Genomic DNA, 19,244 nt, shown 5'->3' on the forward strand with positions numbered 1-19,244 from the left:
TCCCGGCTGCCCCTCTGCTTGCCGTCACTTCCTCCGCTGCTCCCGCTCTTTCTGGGTATTGCCGCTATCCATGCCTCTCATTACCTTGTATACCTCGATCAGGTCACCTCTCTTCCTCTTTCTCGCCAGAGAGAAAAGTCCAAGCTTAGTCAACCTCTCTTCATATGACAAGCCCTCCAGTCCAGGCAGCATCCTGGTAATCCTTCTTTGCACTCTCTCCAAAGCTTCCATATCATTCCTATAATAGGGCGACCAGAACTGGATACAATATCCCAAGTGTGGTCTTAGCAGGGTCTTGTAGAACTGCAGCAAAACCTCACGGCTGTTAAACTCGATCCCCCTGTTAATGAAAGTCAAAACACCATATGCTTTCTTAACAACCCTATCCACTTGGGTGGCAACTTTGAGGGATCTATGCACTTGAACACCAAAATCCCACTGTTCATCCACACTGCCAAGAATCCTGTCTTTAATCCTGTACTCAGATTTCAAGTTCGACCTTCCAAAATGCATCTCTTCGCATTTATCCAGTTTGAACTCCATCTGCATTTTCTCAGCCCAGCTCTGCATCCTGTCTAGGTCACGCTGCAGCCTGCAACAGCCCTCAATACTATCAACGGTACCTCCATCCTTTGTGTCATTGGCAAATATACTAACCCACCCCTCAACCTCCTCATCCAAGTCATTTATAAAAACTACAAAGAGCAGAGGCCCAAGAACACCACTCACCATTGACCTCCAGGCATAATACATCAACAACCACTCTCTGCTTTCTGTCAGCCAACCCAATTCTGAATCCAGACAGCCAATTCTCCCTCTATCCCATACCTCCTGACTTTATGAATGAGCCTACCATTGGGAACCTTATCAAATGCCTTGCTGAAATCCATATCCACCACATCCACTGCTCGATCTTTGTCGGCCTGTCTCGTCACCTCCTCAAAGAACTCAATAAGATTTGTGAGGCATGACCTGCCCCTCACAAAGCCATGCTGACTGCCTTTAATCACGCTATGCTTTTCCAAATAGTCATAAATCCTATCCATCAGAATTCTTTCCAAAATGATGCTAACCACAGTCTGTAATTGCCGGAGATTTCCCTATTCCCCTTCTTGAAAAGTGAAACAATATTCACCTCCCTCTAATCATCCGGTACGACTCTCATGGAGAGTGAGGAAGCAAAGATCTTCGCCAGCGGCTTAGCAACCTCCTTTCTCACATCCCAGAGCAACTTAGGATAAATCTGGTCTGGCCCTGGGGACTTATCAATCCTAACGTCTGCCAAAATTTCCAGCACATCAACTTCTTCAATCATGATCTGTTCAAACCTGTTTCCCAGCTCCTCAAAGTTCTCATTCACAACAAGGTCCCTTTCCTTAAGAAAACTGAAGCAAAAACCTCATTTAGGGCTTTCCCTGTCTGCTCAGACTCCATGCACAAGTTCCCTACGCTATCTCTGACCTACCTTCTCCATGATCATTCTTGTTTTCCTCACATATGAGTAAAATGCCTTTGAGATCTCCCTAATCTTTCCTACTGAGCCTTTTTTGTGGCTCCTGACTCTCGTCAGTCCATTTCTGAGTTCCTTTCTAGTAAGCCTATAATCCTCCAAAGCTGTACTAGATCCTTGCTTCTTCCACCTTATGTAACCTGCCTCCTTCTTTTTGACAAGAAGCTCCTCTGTTCTCATCATCCAAGGCTCCTTAACCTTACCCCTTCTTGCTTGTCTCAGAGGAACAAATTTGTGCATCACTCGCATCAACTGCTCCTTAAACAGTCTCCACATGTCTGTTGTGCCCTTTCTGTGGAACAATTGCTCCGATTCTGTACTTCCCAACTCCTGTCTGATAGCGTTATAATTTCCTTTTCCCCAATTAAATATCTTCCCTTGGTAACTCCTCCTTTCCCTCTCCAAGGCTATGGTAAATGTGAGGCAGTTGTGGTCACTGTCACCAAAGTGTTCTTCCATCATGAGATCTGACACCTGTCCTGGTTCATTGCCGAGCACCAAATCCAAAATGGCTTCTCCCCTCATCGGTCTGTCTACATACTAAGTAAGGAAACCCTCCTGAACACACCTGACAAAAATGGCTCCATTCAAACCATCTGCACTAAGGAGGTTCCAGTCAATATTGGGAAAGTTGAAGACACCCATAACAACAACCCTACTACATCTGTATTTTTCCAAAATCTGTCAGCCTATGAGTTCTTCAATCTTCCTACTGCTATTAGGGATCTGTAGAAAACCCCCAATGAGGTGGCTGCTCTCTTGCTGTTCCTAACTTACACCCAGACTGACTCAGTAGACAAACCTCCCTTGACAACCTTCATTTCCATAGCTGTGATGTACTCTTTGATTAGTAATGCTACACCCCCCTCCTCTTTTTCCACCCTCCCTGTTCTTTTTAAACGTTCTAAATCCTGGAACATCTAGCAACCATTCGTGCCCCTGTGAAACCCATGTCTCTGTTATGGCCACAATTTCATAGCCCCAAGTACTGATCCATGCTCTAATTTCATCACTCTTATTTCTGACACTCCTTGCATTAAAGCAGACACACTTTAACCGATCCCTTTGTTTCATCGCGTGAAAAACTTTCCCAATAGATTCCCTACATCCTGTCACTGCCCCATCTACAACTAACCCCCTCTCAGTTATGTAGCTCTGGTTCCCACCCCCTTGCAAAACTAGTTCAAACCCTCCCGAATCACATTAACAAATCTCCCACCCAGAACATTTGTACCCCTCCAGTTCAGGTGCAACCTGTCCTTCATGTACGGGTATATTAGTCCCTTCCAATTTAAGTACAATCCGTCCTTCTTCTACAGGTCACTTCTACCCCAGAAGAGATTCCAATGATCCAAAAATGTGAATCCTTCTCCTATACATCAGTTCCTCAACCATGTATTCATCTGCTCTGTCGTCCTATTCCTACCCTCACTAGCTCGTAGAACCAGCAGTAATCCAGATATTACTACTCTTGAGGACCTCCTTTTTATATTCCTGCCTAACTCTCTGTATTCTCCTTTCAGAATCTCATCCTTTTCCCTTCCTATGTCGTTGGTTCCAATGTGTACAATGACCTCCTGCTGGTCACTCTCCCCCTTAAGAACATTCTGCACCCTCTCTGAGACATCCTTGATCTTGGCACCAGGGAAGCAACACACCATTCTGCTTTTTCATTGCTGGCCACAGAAATGTCTTTCTGTGCCTTGGACTAGAGAGTCCCCTGAAACAATCAATCTCTTGGAACCAGACGTATCTCTCATTGCATTAGAGCCAGTCTCAATACCAGAAACTTAGCTGTTTATGCTATATTCCCCTGAGAATTCATCACCCCTTACATTTTCCAAGACAGCTTACTTGTTTGAAATGGGGATAGCCACAGAAGACTCCTGCACTACCTGCCTTTATGTCTGTGTTAGAATGACTAACTGGAATGAAGTAGATCATGATAGCCATAATCATAAATTACATTGTCTAGTTAGACATGACTTGCAAAGAGTACGAGGAGTCAGAAATGATAGGCATCAAACCCATGGACCATCTCAGTGTAGAATGATCAAAAATCCCCATTTCTACAACTGACTTTAATTTCACAGATTTTACAGCTAGAAAAGTATTGCCTTTAGTCTTTCATCAGCAATCAGAGCCATTCCAAAAGGTGATAACTTTTAACAGATGCTCATCCATGCAATCTCACCGCAAGGTGTCAGTTGAGAGTTTGCCTCCAGGAACACCATTCAATTAAGGATGGTGGGTGGGTTATACAAATGGAAAGGCCAATGGGACAGCCAAAGGTCCTGGTTGGTGGACAGCCACACCAAGCAAAATGCAAAATGCAAAATGCAAAACTTGCACCCACACCTCCCTCCTTACTTCCCTCCAAGGACCCAAGGGATCTTTCCATATCCGCCACAAATTCACCTGCACCTCCACACACATCATTTACTGCATTCGCTGCACCCGATGTGGCCTCCTCTATATTGGGGAGACAGGCCGCCTACTTGCGGACCTGCAATCTTCTTCCTGACATCTCCGCCCCCACCCCCACTCCGGCCTATCACCCTCACCTTAACCTCCTTCCACCTATCGCATTTCCAACACCCCTCCCCCAAGTCCCTCCTCCCTACCTTTTATCTTAGCCTGCTGGGCACACTTTCCTCATTCCTGAAGAAGGGCTCATGCCCAAAACGTTCGTTTCTCATGCTCCTTGGATGCTGCCTGACCTGCTGCGTTTTTCCAGCAACACATTTTCAGCTCTGATCTCCAGCATCTGCAGTCCTCACTTTCTCCTTTAAACTGTACTTGCAAACATTTAGCCCATTATTGTGGAACAGGTAGCTCTCCTGTGGAATGGGGAAGGGGGTAGCAGTACAGGAAACTGTGCTGGTCCCAAGGCCTGCTTTTGAGAGACCTCCTCCAAGTCACCTTTTGGATATCAACCACAGTGGAGGGCACATCTGTTGCTGATAAAGTGCAGCATTCAGAGCTGATGCACATCTTAGCCAAAGTGGGAATACATCGGGGATCTGTGCCAACAAAAGATTTTCCAAAATAATCCCTTCCCACCTCTGAAGTTATCTCCTTATAGTTGACAAGATTTAATCCTCTGTATCCCTGCCAACTGTGAATAATTATTTAAATGAGATGACAATATGCAAAACATTTGCGATATTTCTGCCAGAATCTAAGTAGCAAATCTAAACTTAACTTGATATGAAAATCTAGACTGATATCTGACTGCCTATATTAACTGTATCAAGATGGCATAAATAATGGATTGTTCGTATTTAGGTTCCATCATCCAACTTAATTTGGGACTTTCACGGACTGAAGTGTTTTTTAAATAGGAAACAAAAATAATAACTGAAAATGCTCATAGCTATTACCTGTCCATACAGGTTGACAAGTTTAATGAAACCAACACAAACAAATCAGGAGACAGCTGAACTAAAAATTAACATTTGTAAAGGAAAATGAAACCAGTCAGCAAGCTCCTCGGATGGCATGTAAAGACCATCATTCTCTAATTGGATTTACACCTTTACACCTCAACAACATTGTAAGGACTCTATCTTGTACTTTTATTTGTACGGGACAAACTCCCCTAACCTTTACTTTGTGAAAGTGTGTGTATGTGAATGTGAGAACCGACATGATTGCACAAATGTCATATCCTTGACATCACGTCTTTATTCTCTCTTGCGGTTAAGAAGTTCTGTAATTACTCTTTCCTTCTTTCAAGAAAATTTTGTCTTTGCTACTTATAGCTTCTGTTTAAATCAATTAACTACATTTTAATTGAGAAAATGTACAGCAAAATGCTAAAAAAGGAGTGAAGTCTTTGATGTGACAAACCAGAGGGTTTGAAATGTGATTAGCCCTTTCATCCTTCATGTATTTTGACAGTTGGGAACACATGAAACATCGCTACAAATTCTCATTGTCAACAAATCTCTTTATTTGACTTGGTGAATAATGAACATTTCTTACTTTTATCCTTTAATAATTTTCTGTGAAATTATTTAAACTTACAAAGCTGTCAGAGCCATGACGACCTGCAAGAGCCATTAGAGACCTCAACTTTATGTCTTTTCATAGACTCCATAGATAAAAATGTATTCTGTAAGAAGAGTAGAATTGACAGGAACAAAGGACTTTAATTTACAACAATAAACTTTATTACAATATTTATTTCATTATTTTTGGATCAATGCAAATCCAGAAGCAGTAGGAGACTTTTACTGACTAAAAGTCCAGTAAATCAAGGTCACTAAATGCTGTTGGCACAGTGTTGTTGTTGTCAGGGTATTTTTCAGCTAAGGAAGGTGCAGATATATTCTGTCGCAAGACTCTCCAGGGTTTTCCTGGGCATTTAGGGGAATCCAGGCTGTCTGCAAGAGCTTGTTCAGCAGTGGTGAGTTTTTCTGGATGTGCGTCATTTCCATCAATATGTGATCGAAGGGGCTGTGGCATGCTAAATGGCCCCCAACCTACATATCGAGGAGCCGCAAATGCTATAATCTATGGAGTGAGAGATTTAAAGTTATTAAATACCCCTGAAATCCATCAAAAATTGCAAATGATTACACTCCATGGTCAACTCATACATTGTCATTTATTGATTATACATCATCATGTCTTATTTTTTAGATTTTAGATTACTTACAGTGTGGAAACAGGCCCTTCGGCCCAACAAGTCCACACCGACCCGGCGAAGCGCAACCCACCCATTGCCCTACATTTACCCCTTTTACCTAACACTATGGGCAATTTAGCATGGCCAAGTCACCTGACCTGCACATCTTTGGACTGTGGGAGGAAACCGGAGCACCCAGAGGAAACCCACGCAGACACTGGGAGAATGTGCAAACTCCACACAGTCAGTCGCCTGAGTCGTGAATTGAACCCAGGTCTCTGGCACTGTGAGGCAGCAGTGCTAACCACTGTGCCACCGTGCCGCCCAAATTGGCGTCCTGTATCTCCAATGTAGAGGAGACAACATCAGGAGCAACAGATCTGTAGATGAGATCTAAATCTCTGACAGAGATAAGAGGGTGTGGGTGCAGTTTTTGCAATTCTTGCGGTGGTAGGGAAAATGCTGGCAGGGGTGGGTGGGTTGGCGGGGGGCTTCTTGATGATGATATCCAGCTCTTTCTCTATACTGGCACTATCTGAGGAATTGCAAGTGGCATGCACATTGTGCAACCAACTGCAAAGATTCCCAATAACATATGCTGGAAAGAAAACTATTGATTATCTATTTTTTACTCTATACGCTGATAAAACTGCTGAAAATTGTTCCTAGGGAAGTCTTGCAATAATGACATAAGACCAAGATGATGGCTATCAATAACCTTAGAACTTTTTTCTTAGACATGACACCAATCAATGAATAGTTTTCCTCCTGATAACCATTTACTTCAATTTTGCCAGGATTCCTTCATGCTAATTAAAAAATTTCATTCATTCATGGGACTTGGATGTCATTCACTGCAGTATTCCTAGCCTTTGATCTGCTCTTATAGCTACTGTGCTTATATGGTGAGTGTAGTTTAATTTCTGGTCAATGCTAACTCCAAGGATGTTAATAGTGGTGGATTCAGTGTAGGTAAGCATCATTGAATGTCAAGGGGTGATGATTAGATTGACTCCTATTGGAGATGGTCATTATCTGGCATTTGTGTGATGTGACTATTACTTCGATATTGACCAGATCTTGTTGCATATGAACATAGTCTGCTTCAGTATCTGAAGAGTTGCAAATGGTGCTGAACATAATGCAATCATCAGCGAGCAACCCTACTTCTGACCTAATAATAGAGGAAGGTTATTGATGAAGCAGCTGGAGATTTTTGAGCCTAGGACATTACCCTGAAAAATTCCTCCAGAGATACCTTGGAGTGAGAGATGGACTATCAACCACAATCATCTTCCAATGTAATAGGTTTGACTCTAACCAGTGGAGAATTTGCCCCCAGTACCCATTGATTCCAGTTTTGCCAGGCTCCTTCATGCCACACATGGACAAATGCAGCCTTGATGCCCAGGGCTGCCACTCTCACCTCTCCTTTGGAAGTCAGCTCAATTGTCAATGTTTGAACCATAAGATCAGGAGCTGAGTGGCCTGGTGGAACTCAAACTCTACTTCACTGAGCAGGTTATTGCTGAGCAGGTGCTGATTGAGAGCACTGCTAACGACACCTTCCATCATGATCATGAATAGACTGATGGGGTGGCAATTGGCTGGGTTAGATTTACCCTGCATTTTATGTATAGAATGGGCAATTTTCCATTCAGTTGGCTAGATACCAGTTTTGTAACTGTGCTGGAAGAGCTTGGCTAGGGAGCAGCAAGTTCTGGAGCACAAGTCTTCAGTAATATTGCTGGAATATTGTCAAGGCCCATGGCTTTTGCAGTTTCCAATATCCCCGTCTGTTTTTGATTTCACTTGGAGTGAAACAAATTGGCTGTAGATTGGTACAGGTAATGCTAAAGACAACTGGCGGAGGCAGAAATAGATCATCCACTTGGCACTTCTGGCTGAAGATTGCTTCAGCTTTACTTTTTTCACTGTTGTTTTGGGCTCTTCCATCATTGAGGATGGGATATTTGTGGAGCATCCTCTTCCAGTGAGTTGATTAATTGTCCACCACCATTCACAACTGGATGTGACAGGGCTGCAGAGCTTAGATCGGACATGTTGGTTGTGGGATCACTTAACTCTGCTTATGACTTGCTGCTTATGCTGTTTAGCATGCAAGTAATCCTGTTCTATAGCTTCACCAGGTTGTCACCTCATTTTTCAGTATGCCTGGTGCTGGTTCTGACATGCCCTCCTGCACATTCCATTGAGCCTGTCTTGATGGTAATCGTTGAGTAATGAATATGCTGGGAATACAATTCTGCTGTTTTGACAGCCCACAACACCTCCAGGATCCACTATCTGGAGTTGCTGGATCCATTTGAAGTCTGTCCCATTTAGTACAGAAATAATGCCACACAATATAGTTGCAGTTATTCTCTACATAAAGATGAGGCACTGTCTCCACAAGGACTATGTGGTGGTTACTCTTATTGATAAGGTTATGGGCAGATACATCTGAAGCTGGTAGATTAGTAAGAATGAGGTCAAGTATGTTTTTCCTTTTTGTTGGTTCCCTCACCACCTGCTGCAAACCCAGTCCTTTTGGACCCGACTACCGAGTTACTCTTGGTGGTGAACACTGAAGTGTCCTACCCAGAGTACATTTTGTGCCCCTTGCCACCCTTAGTGCTTCCTCCAAGTGTTGTTCAATATGGAGGAATGTTGATTCGTCGTCTGAGGGAGGACAGAGCTGGTAACCAGCAGGTGGTTTCCTTGCCCATGTTTTACTTGAAGCAGTGAGATTCCATGGGATCCAGAGTCAATGTTGAGGGCTCCCAGGGCAACTCCCTCCTAATTGTTGGTGGGCTAGGACATATCTAGGGACAGTGACAGTGGTGTCTGGGACACTGTGTGTAAAGTATGATTCCATGAGTGTCCCTATCTCAGGCTCTTGCTTGACTAGTCTGAGAAATAACTCTCGCAATGTTGGCAGCAGCCCCCAGATGTTAGTAAGGAGGACTTTGCAGGGTTGACTGGGCTGTTTTTGTCATTGTTGTTTCTGGTGTCTAGGTCGATGTTGATTGGTCCATCCAGTTTCATTTCTTTGAGACATTGTAGCAATTAGTACAACTGAGTGGGTTACTAGACCATTTCAATGGGCAATTCGGGATCAACCATATTGCTGTGGTCAGATCAGGTGAGGTGACAGATTTTTTTCACTGAGGAATATTAGTGAGACAGATGGGTTTTTCCAACAATCAACATTGGTTTCACGGTCATCAGTAGATTCCTAATTCCAGATATTATTTTTGAATTCAAATTCCACCATCTGCCATCTTGGAATTCAAATCTGGATCTCCAGAAGATTAGCTGAGTTTCTGGATTAATAATCTAGCAATAAAACCATTGGGTTATGGCCTCCGCTAACTACTATTAGTGGAGTAGTCAGTTCCTTTGTTCATGCTTATATCAACGCTGCAATGAGGCCAAAAGCCAAGTGACCCTTACAGAACTCAAAGTTAGCATCAGTGTAACTGCTGATTAGAACTTAATTCTCCTTACTGATGATTGAGAAGAGGTTAATGAGATGGCAACTGGCCAGATTAAACTTATCCTTATGTTTCTGGACAGGAAAGGCATGAGCAGTTTTCCACATTGAGTAGATGCCTCAGCGAAGGCTGCAGTGGGTTCCAGGGTAGAGGATTTCAGTACTATTGCTGGAAGGTTGTCAAGGCAAATATTTGCAGCATCCAATGTCTTCAAACATTTCTTGACATGGCAAGAGAATGAATCAAATTGATTGAAGTCTAGGATTGATGATTGTGGGGACCTCAGAAGGAGGTCAAGATAGATCATCTACTCAATGCTTCTAGGTGATGATTGCAAAGGTTTCACTCTTGTCATCTACATTGATGTCCTATGTTCCACAATCATTGAGGATGGGGCTAATTGCTTACTTGTCCATAACCATTCATAGATGGATTTCACAGGACTGCAGAGCTTGTATTTGATCCTTGGTTGTGGGATTGCATGACTGTCCAGCTCATATTGTTTCCACTGCTTGATATACAAGTAGTTATGTGTTGTAGCTTGACCAAGGGGATATCACAATCTTAAAATTGCGTGGTACTTCTCTTGGCATGCTCATTACAGCCAATGGTTGAGTAATATCATTTTTTACTGTCACAGCTCCAGTTTAATGTAAATATCCTGAAAACAGGTTGTCAGAAAAGCTCAGTTGCATTGGAATTTTTATCTTGCACCATTTGGGACATTGTGAATGCTTCTTATAGCCTAGACAATCACGTTGCCAAGAAGAATCTCCAGCTGCAAAAATCTGAGCTCCAGGCTTGGAGCTCAAATCATGGCAGAGGTAATTAAGGTGAAAACACAGAGCTGAAAGCCATGTGGGTACTATGTCTAATGGCCACACAACAGATTAAGACCAGGCAGAGAGGGGTGACCAATAGGCAGTCTGGAAAGAGGTAGTGCAGGAGTATCATGTCTATCCCACTCACTAACCAGTTTTTCATTTTAGATAATGGTGAGGGCTATCATTCACCAGAGGAATGTATTGAGAGTCGAGTTTGTGGCATCACCTAAGTGTCTCAGCTGTACTGATGGGAATGTAGAAAAGATCAAGGGCAATATGGGATTCAACAGTCAGGCATTTCTGTGACTCTGAGATGGCATCTATCGCCATGGTGTCAGGGTCAAGGATGTCACAGAGCAGCTACAAGACATTCCGTTGAGGGAGAGTGAAGAGCTAAAGGCCATGGTCCGCAAGGGCTCTAACAACATCGGTAGAAAGAAGAATGAGGTACTGAGAATAGAATTTAAAGAACCACAGAAGAGACTGAAAAGCAGGACCACATGGCAGTAATCTTAGCATCGATTAGAGTTTAAAAATAGGAAGATTAAGTAAATTAATATGTAATTGAAATGATACTGGGACAGTACTCATTCAATAATGCAATTTCTTGTCATGCTGGAAGAATATCTTTGATGGATATATCTAATAAATTGAATTCCTATCTGTCAAAATCAACTATTACTTTGAACTTCAATCATACAAAGCAAAACTTCAAGATTAACAAGAACTAACTTTCAAATGGATTGACTACTTAGTGACATTGCCCTGTGTTATAAAAGCATTTAGGAAGGTATGGGTTTGGCTATGGCATTTTAGGAAGCTGAACATACAACAACTACAAACCATTCAGGAGGGTCCAATAAAGTGGACACGCAGAGAGGAAGGTAAAATTTTTAAATGAAGTTTCGAATACAAGAACAACATAATGGAAGGGTTAAAATCTGGATTCAAAAGTCCAGATGATGACAATTTAATTTGCATTTGGACAAACTAGAACTGGAACAATTTATTTCTGATAAGCTAACAACTTCAATTAACTTACATTAATCACCTCCTTAAAGCAGACATAGATACTAAATGGTTCAACTATTGCAACCAAATGCAATTCATATAAAAGTTAACACCAATATAAAATGAATTTTAGAATTACCTCCAACTTGCTAACATTACAATCCACGAATACATTCATAAAATTCAACCAATGCTTGATATACACTTGCGACTTACAGTATAGCTAGAAGACACAAAAAAAATTTACTTTAAAAATCCAAATGTACAAGAGGCAAGAATATAATTTCATCAGGTAATGAAACTGTTGGGAACAATTTTTATCAGCACTGTTTGAATTAACTTGTTGATTTGTAAAGGTTTAATTAACTGTTAAAATGGCTCCTCTATACATGTATTGTGACAAAACTTAACCCACTTGATGAAGATCTGCTAAAAAAGAGAGGGTGAAATGATACCATCAATGATTACAAATGCAAGCACTTTATACGTTCATTTGAAACTTGCTTATCCATTTGATGAGCAGAAGAAATGTTCATGTATTTTAGGAGACTGAGGCATTTTATACCAATATATGAAGGATGAGGACATTTGAGGAAAAAGAATCTTCAACCAGAGGGTGATGGGAATCTGGAATGTATTGCCTGGGAGAGTAATAGAGGTGGAAACCTCAAGTTTTAAGAGGTGTGTGGATAAATTGTCGGGGTTTGGGGAGGGGGTGGGAGTGGGGATCGGGGAGTAAATGATAAGTGGAAATGGAGCCCAGACAAACAGAACAGCTGTTGGGTAGAGAAAGAATTGGGTATAGGTCACTCTAGGAGAATGAATAGCTGCTAATGGGGGCTATTAGTGACTGTAATAGGTTGTTTGCAGTGGCAGTCCATGTGATGACAAGGTGTGGTACATGGGTTTTGGGAGAAGACAAGTAAAGGAGTGTTCAGGGCTGAAAATGATTAAATGGGTATCGAGTTATGAAGGCTTCAGGGTCCCCAAGTAGAAAGTGAGGTGGTGTTCTTCCCGATTTTGCTGAGCTTCCCTGGAGCACGGCAGCAAGCCACAGACAGAAATGTTGGTCACGAACATGGTGATATGTTAAAATGGCAGGGAACAGGAAGTTCAGGGTCATTTTTGTAGACAGAACATATGTGTCATCCAGTTTCCCCAGTGTAGAGAAGACCACATTGAGAACAGTGAATACAGTCGACTAGATTGAGTGAAATGCAGCTAAATCACTGTTATGTCTGGAAGGTGTGTTTGGGGCTTTAGATAATGAGGAAAGAGGAAGTAAATAGGTAGATGTTTTACCTTCAGCGAGTACATGGGAGGATGCCATGGGGTTGCGGGCAGATGTTGGGGGTGAAGATAGTGTTGGGAGTAGGGGTAGGAGTGGACCAAACTGTCCCAGAGGGACTGTTCCCTGTGGAAAGCTGACGCGAGGGGAGCGTTATGTGTGTCTGATGGTGGCATGGTGCATAAGGTGGCAGAAATGGCAGCTAATGGTCCTTTGCATGAAGAGACTGGTGGGATGGTGAGTGAGTACTGTTGTGGAAGGGAAGAGATGGAGTGAGGGCTGAACTGTCAGAGAAGAGTCAGACACAGGCCCTTTCAACCACAGTGAATCCTTGGTTGAAGAAGACAGTGGACATTTTGGAGCAAAGAAGGCCCTTTTTTGGTGTTGTTGAAATTTGGTCTCCCAGCCTGTGGCAATTTTATTTTTCAATTTCAGCTATTATGTAGATTTTTCTCTCAGTGGACACCTGAAATTGCACTGTTCAGTGAAGGAACATCAGTGATGCTGGGTCTTCAGGCAATGTTCTTTGTGCAGCAGCCACAGGTTACCAGGCCATCAGTGAGTACTAAAGCTACAGTCAGCTCTCTCTAGGTGGAGATTCAGCTGCTGAGTCTCGATTGGGTGGTCTCACCAAATTGTGATTCAACAGGCATTCCTGGAAAGAAATAAGTAACCCAGTTCTCTCAGCAGTATACACCTCACTGCATAACCATTAAAATAAATCAGGAAAAATTCACAGAGCTTGCTAATTAAAGTAAGGGAGTTGCAGACACAAGGAGCCACCTCGGAATAGGATGCTGCGATAATAATGGAGATCTAGTTTGCAAAGAGACAGGACGGGAATGCTTCATTATTCCAGTTCAGAAAATGTTGGGAAGGAAAGAAAGGAGGAGAAATGATAGTATTGATTAAGAATAATATCAAAGTGTTGGGGAGAAAGATGTCCTGGACTGGTCAAGGACAACATTTATATGGCGAGAATCATGAAAAACAATTAAGTACATTTATTCAACAACAGAGCAGAAAATCTACAAGAAAAATACAGAAATGTGCAAAAGCTACAGAGTGGTAATAATATTAAAATTTAATTATCCTAATGCAGACTGGAATAGGAACAATATAAAGAGCAGGGAACTACAAGAGTTTTGGTGTATTCAGGAGATTTTCTTGATGCAGTACATTTCTGATACATAAAAACACTCAGAAAGACTCCTCACTGCATCACTCCTACTGCCTATTATGCTGTCCCGTTCTCTGAGTGAACTGGGGGAGCCAGGCAATAAGGGGAGCAGAAAAGAATGAGGTCAGTGAAATGTCAAGGGGATCAGCAAAGGAGAAGCAGCAATAATGGGCTCATTGTTGCTGGATCTGCAATAAGTGCACCATGTCTGGTTCACTTCCAGCCCAGTATGAGTGGATAGTGAGGACATCAAGGACCTCTGTTCCTGTTCAAGTGTGTTAGCAAGAGATACATTAAGTAGGAAGGAGGTATTGCTGGACTTGTTTGTAAGAAAGAGGCCAAGTGGATAAAGCTTCAGCTGGGGAACATTAAAGGAATAGTGATCATATTAACATAAGCTAGAGAAAATAGTTCTAGAGCAATTTGGAGTAAAACAGAAACTCAATTGGAGGAGGAGAAAGTGAGGACTGCAGATCAGTGTTGAAAAGTGTGGCGCTGGAAAAGCACAGCCAGTCAGGCAGCATCTGAGGAGCAGGAAAGTTGACGTTTCGAGCATAAGCTCTTCATCAGGAATGAGGGGCTGGCTCAAAGGAGCCAAGCGATAAATGGGAGGGGTGCGGCTGGGGGGAATGTAGTTGGGGATGTGATAGGTGGAGGGAGGTGGGGGATGATTGTGATAGGTCGGGAAGGAGGGTGGAGCAAATAGATGGGAAAAAAGATGGACGAGTAGGACAGTTCAAGAGGGTGGTGCCGGGTTGGAGGTTGGATATGAGATGGGGGGGGTGGGAGAAGGGAAATGAAGAAACTGGTGAAATCTACATTGATCCCATATAGTTGAAGGGTCCCAAGGTGGATTTTGAGGCATTCTTCCTCCAGGTGTCAGGTGACTAGAGTTTGGCAGTGGAGAATGCCCAGGACTTGCATGTCCTTGGCAGAGTGGGAGGGGGTGGTGGTGGAGGAGGAACAGGGCTTGCATGTCCTTGGCAGAGTGGAAGGATGCCAACTTGCAGACTTCCACACACGTCATCTATTGCTCTCGGTGTGGTCTCCTCTACATTGAAGAGACAGGATGCCAACTTGCAGAACGTTTCAGAGAACATCTCTGGGACACACACACCAAATAACCCCAACTCTCTGTGACCAACCACTTCAACTCTCCCTCCCACTCCACCACGGACATGCAAGTCTTGGGCATCCTCCAACGCCAAACTCTAGTCATCCGACACCTGGAGGAAGAACGCCTCATCTTCTGCCTTGGAACCCTCCAATCATACAGATCACTGGAGATTTCACCAGTTTCTTCATTTCCCCTCCTCCCCACCATATCCTAGATCCAACCTTCCAACTTGGGATGGCCTGGTGAACTGTCCTACCTGACCATCTTCCTTCCCACCAATCCACTCCACTCTTGTCTCTGACCTATCACTACCACCCCCACCCCCACCTCCATCCACCTATCGCACTCCCAGCTACCCCATCCCCAGCCCCACCACCCTCCCATTGGGCTACCCCCCCTCATTCCTGATGAAGAACTTATGCTCAAAACTTCAACTCTCCTGCTCCTCAGACGCTGCCATAATTGGATGAGGGCCAAATCCATAGGATTGCCTGGAACTCTGCCTACAAAAGGTGCTGAGTGTAAAGATAACTCAAAAGAAATTTGGATGGGCATTAATGGGAAATATCAGAAGGGCATATGTCCGAAACGTCGATTCTCCTGTTCCCTGGATGCTGCCTGACCTGCTGCGCTTTTCCAGCAACACATTTTCAGCATTAATGGGAAATAAACTTGCTGGAATACAGGGATAGAGTGGGGGAATGAACCTTACTGAATTATTCTAAAGATCCAGCATTAACTGAGTGGTGAATCAAGCTCCTTCTGAGGCTCTCAGGACCAGACTTTTCTGTCTCCATCCATTTCAGCATGAAAGTGGGCCAACTTTAAAATATTGGGAAGGACCCAATTCTGGGGAATAATCTTATTTTTAATCAGTATGGGATGAGGCAGTAAGCTGAAGGCAATAGCCGACATGCACCAGACCAGTGCCACCAAGTTCAGATTTGGGATCTGTATTTTCGATCCCTTGGTATTTTCACAGATTTGAACCTATACAAAACATCTTTCAGCAGCTTTGAAACATAAGGAAATACTAATCTGAATTAATCTTGCTTTTCACAAGTAAGTTCAATAAGGATCAAAATCAGAAATTGCTGGAAAAGCTCAGCAAGTCTGGTAACACCTGTGGAGAGAAATCAAAGTTAATGTTTCCAGTCAAGTGCCTCTTCCTCAGATCCCCATAAGGATGTTGTCTGCTTCACCTGTGATGATATAATCGGGTACGATTAGTTAAACATGTTCTTATTGCAATTGCTCTGTGATGAATTGATTTTGAAAAACCAAGTCACCACAATGTTAACCACCAGTGTGAAAGCATAAAAGTCTTCAGATGTTTTAAAGTATAATGTCCACTGGATAAAATGCTCTTCTGTCGTGAGCAGTGTTACAGTTCAGTTTTTACTTTATTATCTGCTCCCTGTGCTTAAATATTTTTGTTGATTGATGGGGCAGCCAACTCTTCAGACTTCAAACCACAGCAATAAATGAGCACCTGCTGCACTACAAAGACTTGAACTCTTTAGGAAATCATCCTTTTGAAGAGAGGGAGTCAGAGATGTACAGCATGGAAACAGACCCTTTGGTCCAACTCGCCCATGCCACCCAGATATCCTATATAAATCTAGTGCCATTTGCCAGCATTTGGCCCATATCCCTCTAAACCCTTTGTATGCATGTACCAATCCAGATGCCTTTTAAATGTTGCAATTGTATCAGCTTCTACCACTTCCTCTGGCAGCTCATTCCATATAGGTAAAAACAATGACTGCAGATGCTGGAAACCAGATTCTGGATCAGTGGTGCTGGAAGAGCACAGCAATTCAGGCAGCATCCGAGGACAAGCAAAATCGACGTTTCGGGCAAAAGCCCTTCATCAGGAATAAAGGCAGAGAGCCTGAAGCGTGGAGAGATAAGCTAGAGGAGGGTGGGGGTGGGAGAGAGTGGCATAGAGTACAATAGGTCAGTGGGGAAGGAGATGAAGGTGATAGGTCAGGGAGGAGAGGGTGGAGTGGATAGGTGGAAAAGGAGCTGGGCAGGTCGGACAAGTCCGGACAGGTCAGGGGATCGAGTTTCTGAAGGTTAGAAGCTAGGATGAGGTGGGGGAAGGGGAAATGAGGAAACTGTTAAAATCCACATTGATGCCCTGGGGTTGAAGTCGTTTTTACCTCATTCGGCCCATCGAGTTGTTCTACCATTCGGCCATGCCTGATATGTTTCTCAACCCCATTTTCTTGCCTTCCCCTTGTTGTCCTTGACCCCTTTGCCAGTCAAGAACATATCTATCTCCATCTTAAAGACACTCAAATACTTGGCCTCCACAGCCTTCTGCAGCAATGAGTTCCATACAGTTCCCACCCTCTGGCTGAAGAAATTTCTCCTCATCTCAGTTCTAAAGGGTCATCCCTTCACTCTGAGGCTGTGATGTAATTCCCCAGGATTCTGGTCCCAGAATGATTCAGGTGGAGCCCGTCCCATTGGAACAGCTCCATCCTTCCCCAGTCCCAGTTCCAATGTCCCATGAATTCAAACCCCTTTCTTCCACATCAATCTTTGAGCCACGTGTTTACCTCTTTAATCTTGTTGAGCCTACGATAATTTGCGCATGGCTCAGGTAGCAATCCAGAGATTATTAACATTTTGGTTTTACTTTATTATTTAGTCTGTAGCTGCTCATATTTCCTCAGTAGATTCACTTTCCTCTTTCTGCTGATTTCATTGGTATCTATATAGACCACTCCAAGTTCATTTGCAGCCCAGTGAGATATCCTGAATCCAGGCACCGTGCGGGACTCCTGATCCTGGTCACAGAGAACACTGTTTATTCCCCTGACTCTGTCATCTTTGATTACAATCCCATTTCCCTTTTCTCCCACCTCTTGAATGGCTTCCTGTACCATGTTGCTATGGTCAGCTTCCTCATCGTTCCTACAGCCCCCACGTTCATTCCCATGGGGAGTGAGAATATCAAACCTGTTACACAAGTTCAAGGGCTATGACTCCTACAGCATTACCTCTCTCATAGTCACTCCCTCCTGTCCCTTACCAGTGACCAAATTTGAGGTAGTTAATCTCAGGGATGTGACTGCCTCCTGAAACACAATGTCCAGGTATCTCTCACCTCCCTGATATGTCACAATATTCTGAGCTCAGACTCCAGTTCATCAATTCTGAGTCAGAGTTCCTCAAGCAATCAACACAATGAGCCAAGTGTTGTCCTTCAGCTCCTACATCATGTGGGAACAACACATTACCTGGCCTTGCATCTCCATTTTAATTACTTAGCTCTTAATTTGACTTTTTTAAAAATCACACTGATCATTTGGTCTGTAATCTGCAATTATTTCCCATATTTGCCTTCAATCTGAGTGTAACAGATGGACACATGAATAATTATCACCAACCAGTGAACCTGCAGTTTACCTGTGATATTACCATTCTGTGTCGGACCCTGAACCTGGGCTTCAGTTTATCCTGTTTAAAAAAAACTGACAAACTATAAGCCAAAAAAAGCAAAAAGCACCTCTTCCCCTCTGCACCAAATGACCACACTGTCTCCAATTTCCCCAAAGCCATATCCTTACTCAGGGTGTGCCTCCCTCTGGAAAGGATGTGATAACAGGAAAATACTGAGGGGGTCAGACAGAGACAAGGTGGGTTTCTGCAAGGGAGTAACAATGATATACTGCAGATGCTGAGGATTTGAAGTGAAAACGGAATACTGAAGTCAGCAGGTTGGCAGCATCTGTGGGCAGCGAGAAACAGAGCTAACAGTCCCGTTCCAGTAAGAATCTTCTTTGGAACATAATGAAAGAGAAATCATGTTTCCCACACCTCCTGAAATTTCTGAGGATTTAACTAATAGAATGATTGAGGGTGAACCAGGGGATGTGGTTTACTTGGATTTCAGATGTCTTTTAATAAAGCCCCACGCAAAAGGTGATTGCACACATTGACAGCACATGGCATTGTGGCACAACACTGGCTTCAACTGAGCACAGCAGACAGGAAACAGGAACAGGAATAAACCGGTCTTTTACTGAATGGCAGCCATGACTAGTGGGGTATCACAGGGATCAGTGCTTGGACCCACCTAGTCACAACATATATTAATGATTGAGATGAGAGAACTAAATGCAATAACTCCAGGTTTGCAGATGACACAAAGCTGGGCGGGAGGGTGAGCT

General features: G+C 43.3%; 1 protein-coding gene across 1 annotated transcript in view; it reads right to left on the reverse strand.

The window, feature by feature from the left end:
- Positions 1-5,441: 5,441 nt before the first annotated feature.
- The window catches only part of LOC122556054 (kininogen-1-like), a 33,945-nt gene continuing 20,142 nt past the window's right edge, over positions 5,442-19,244 (reverse strand). The window contains exons 6-7 of the mRNA XM_043702460.1: positions 11,615-11,698; positions 5,442-6,028 (exon numbers count right to left, since the gene is read on the reverse strand). Of these exons, the coding sequence (XP_043558395.1) occupies positions 5,753-6,028; positions 11,615-11,698 (360 nt within the window). The 3' untranslated portion in view covers positions 5,442-5,752. The remainder of the gene's footprint in view (positions 6,029-11,614; positions 11,699-19,244) is intronic.

The sequence above is a fragment of the Chiloscyllium plagiosum genome, chromosome 13 (genome assembly GCF_004010195.1).
Source record: "Chiloscyllium plagiosum isolate BGI_BamShark_2017 chromosome 13, ASM401019v2, whole genome shotgun sequence".
Lineage (NCBI taxonomy): Eukaryota > Metazoa > Chordata > Chondrichthyes > Orectolobiformes > Hemiscylliidae > Chiloscyllium > Chiloscyllium plagiosum.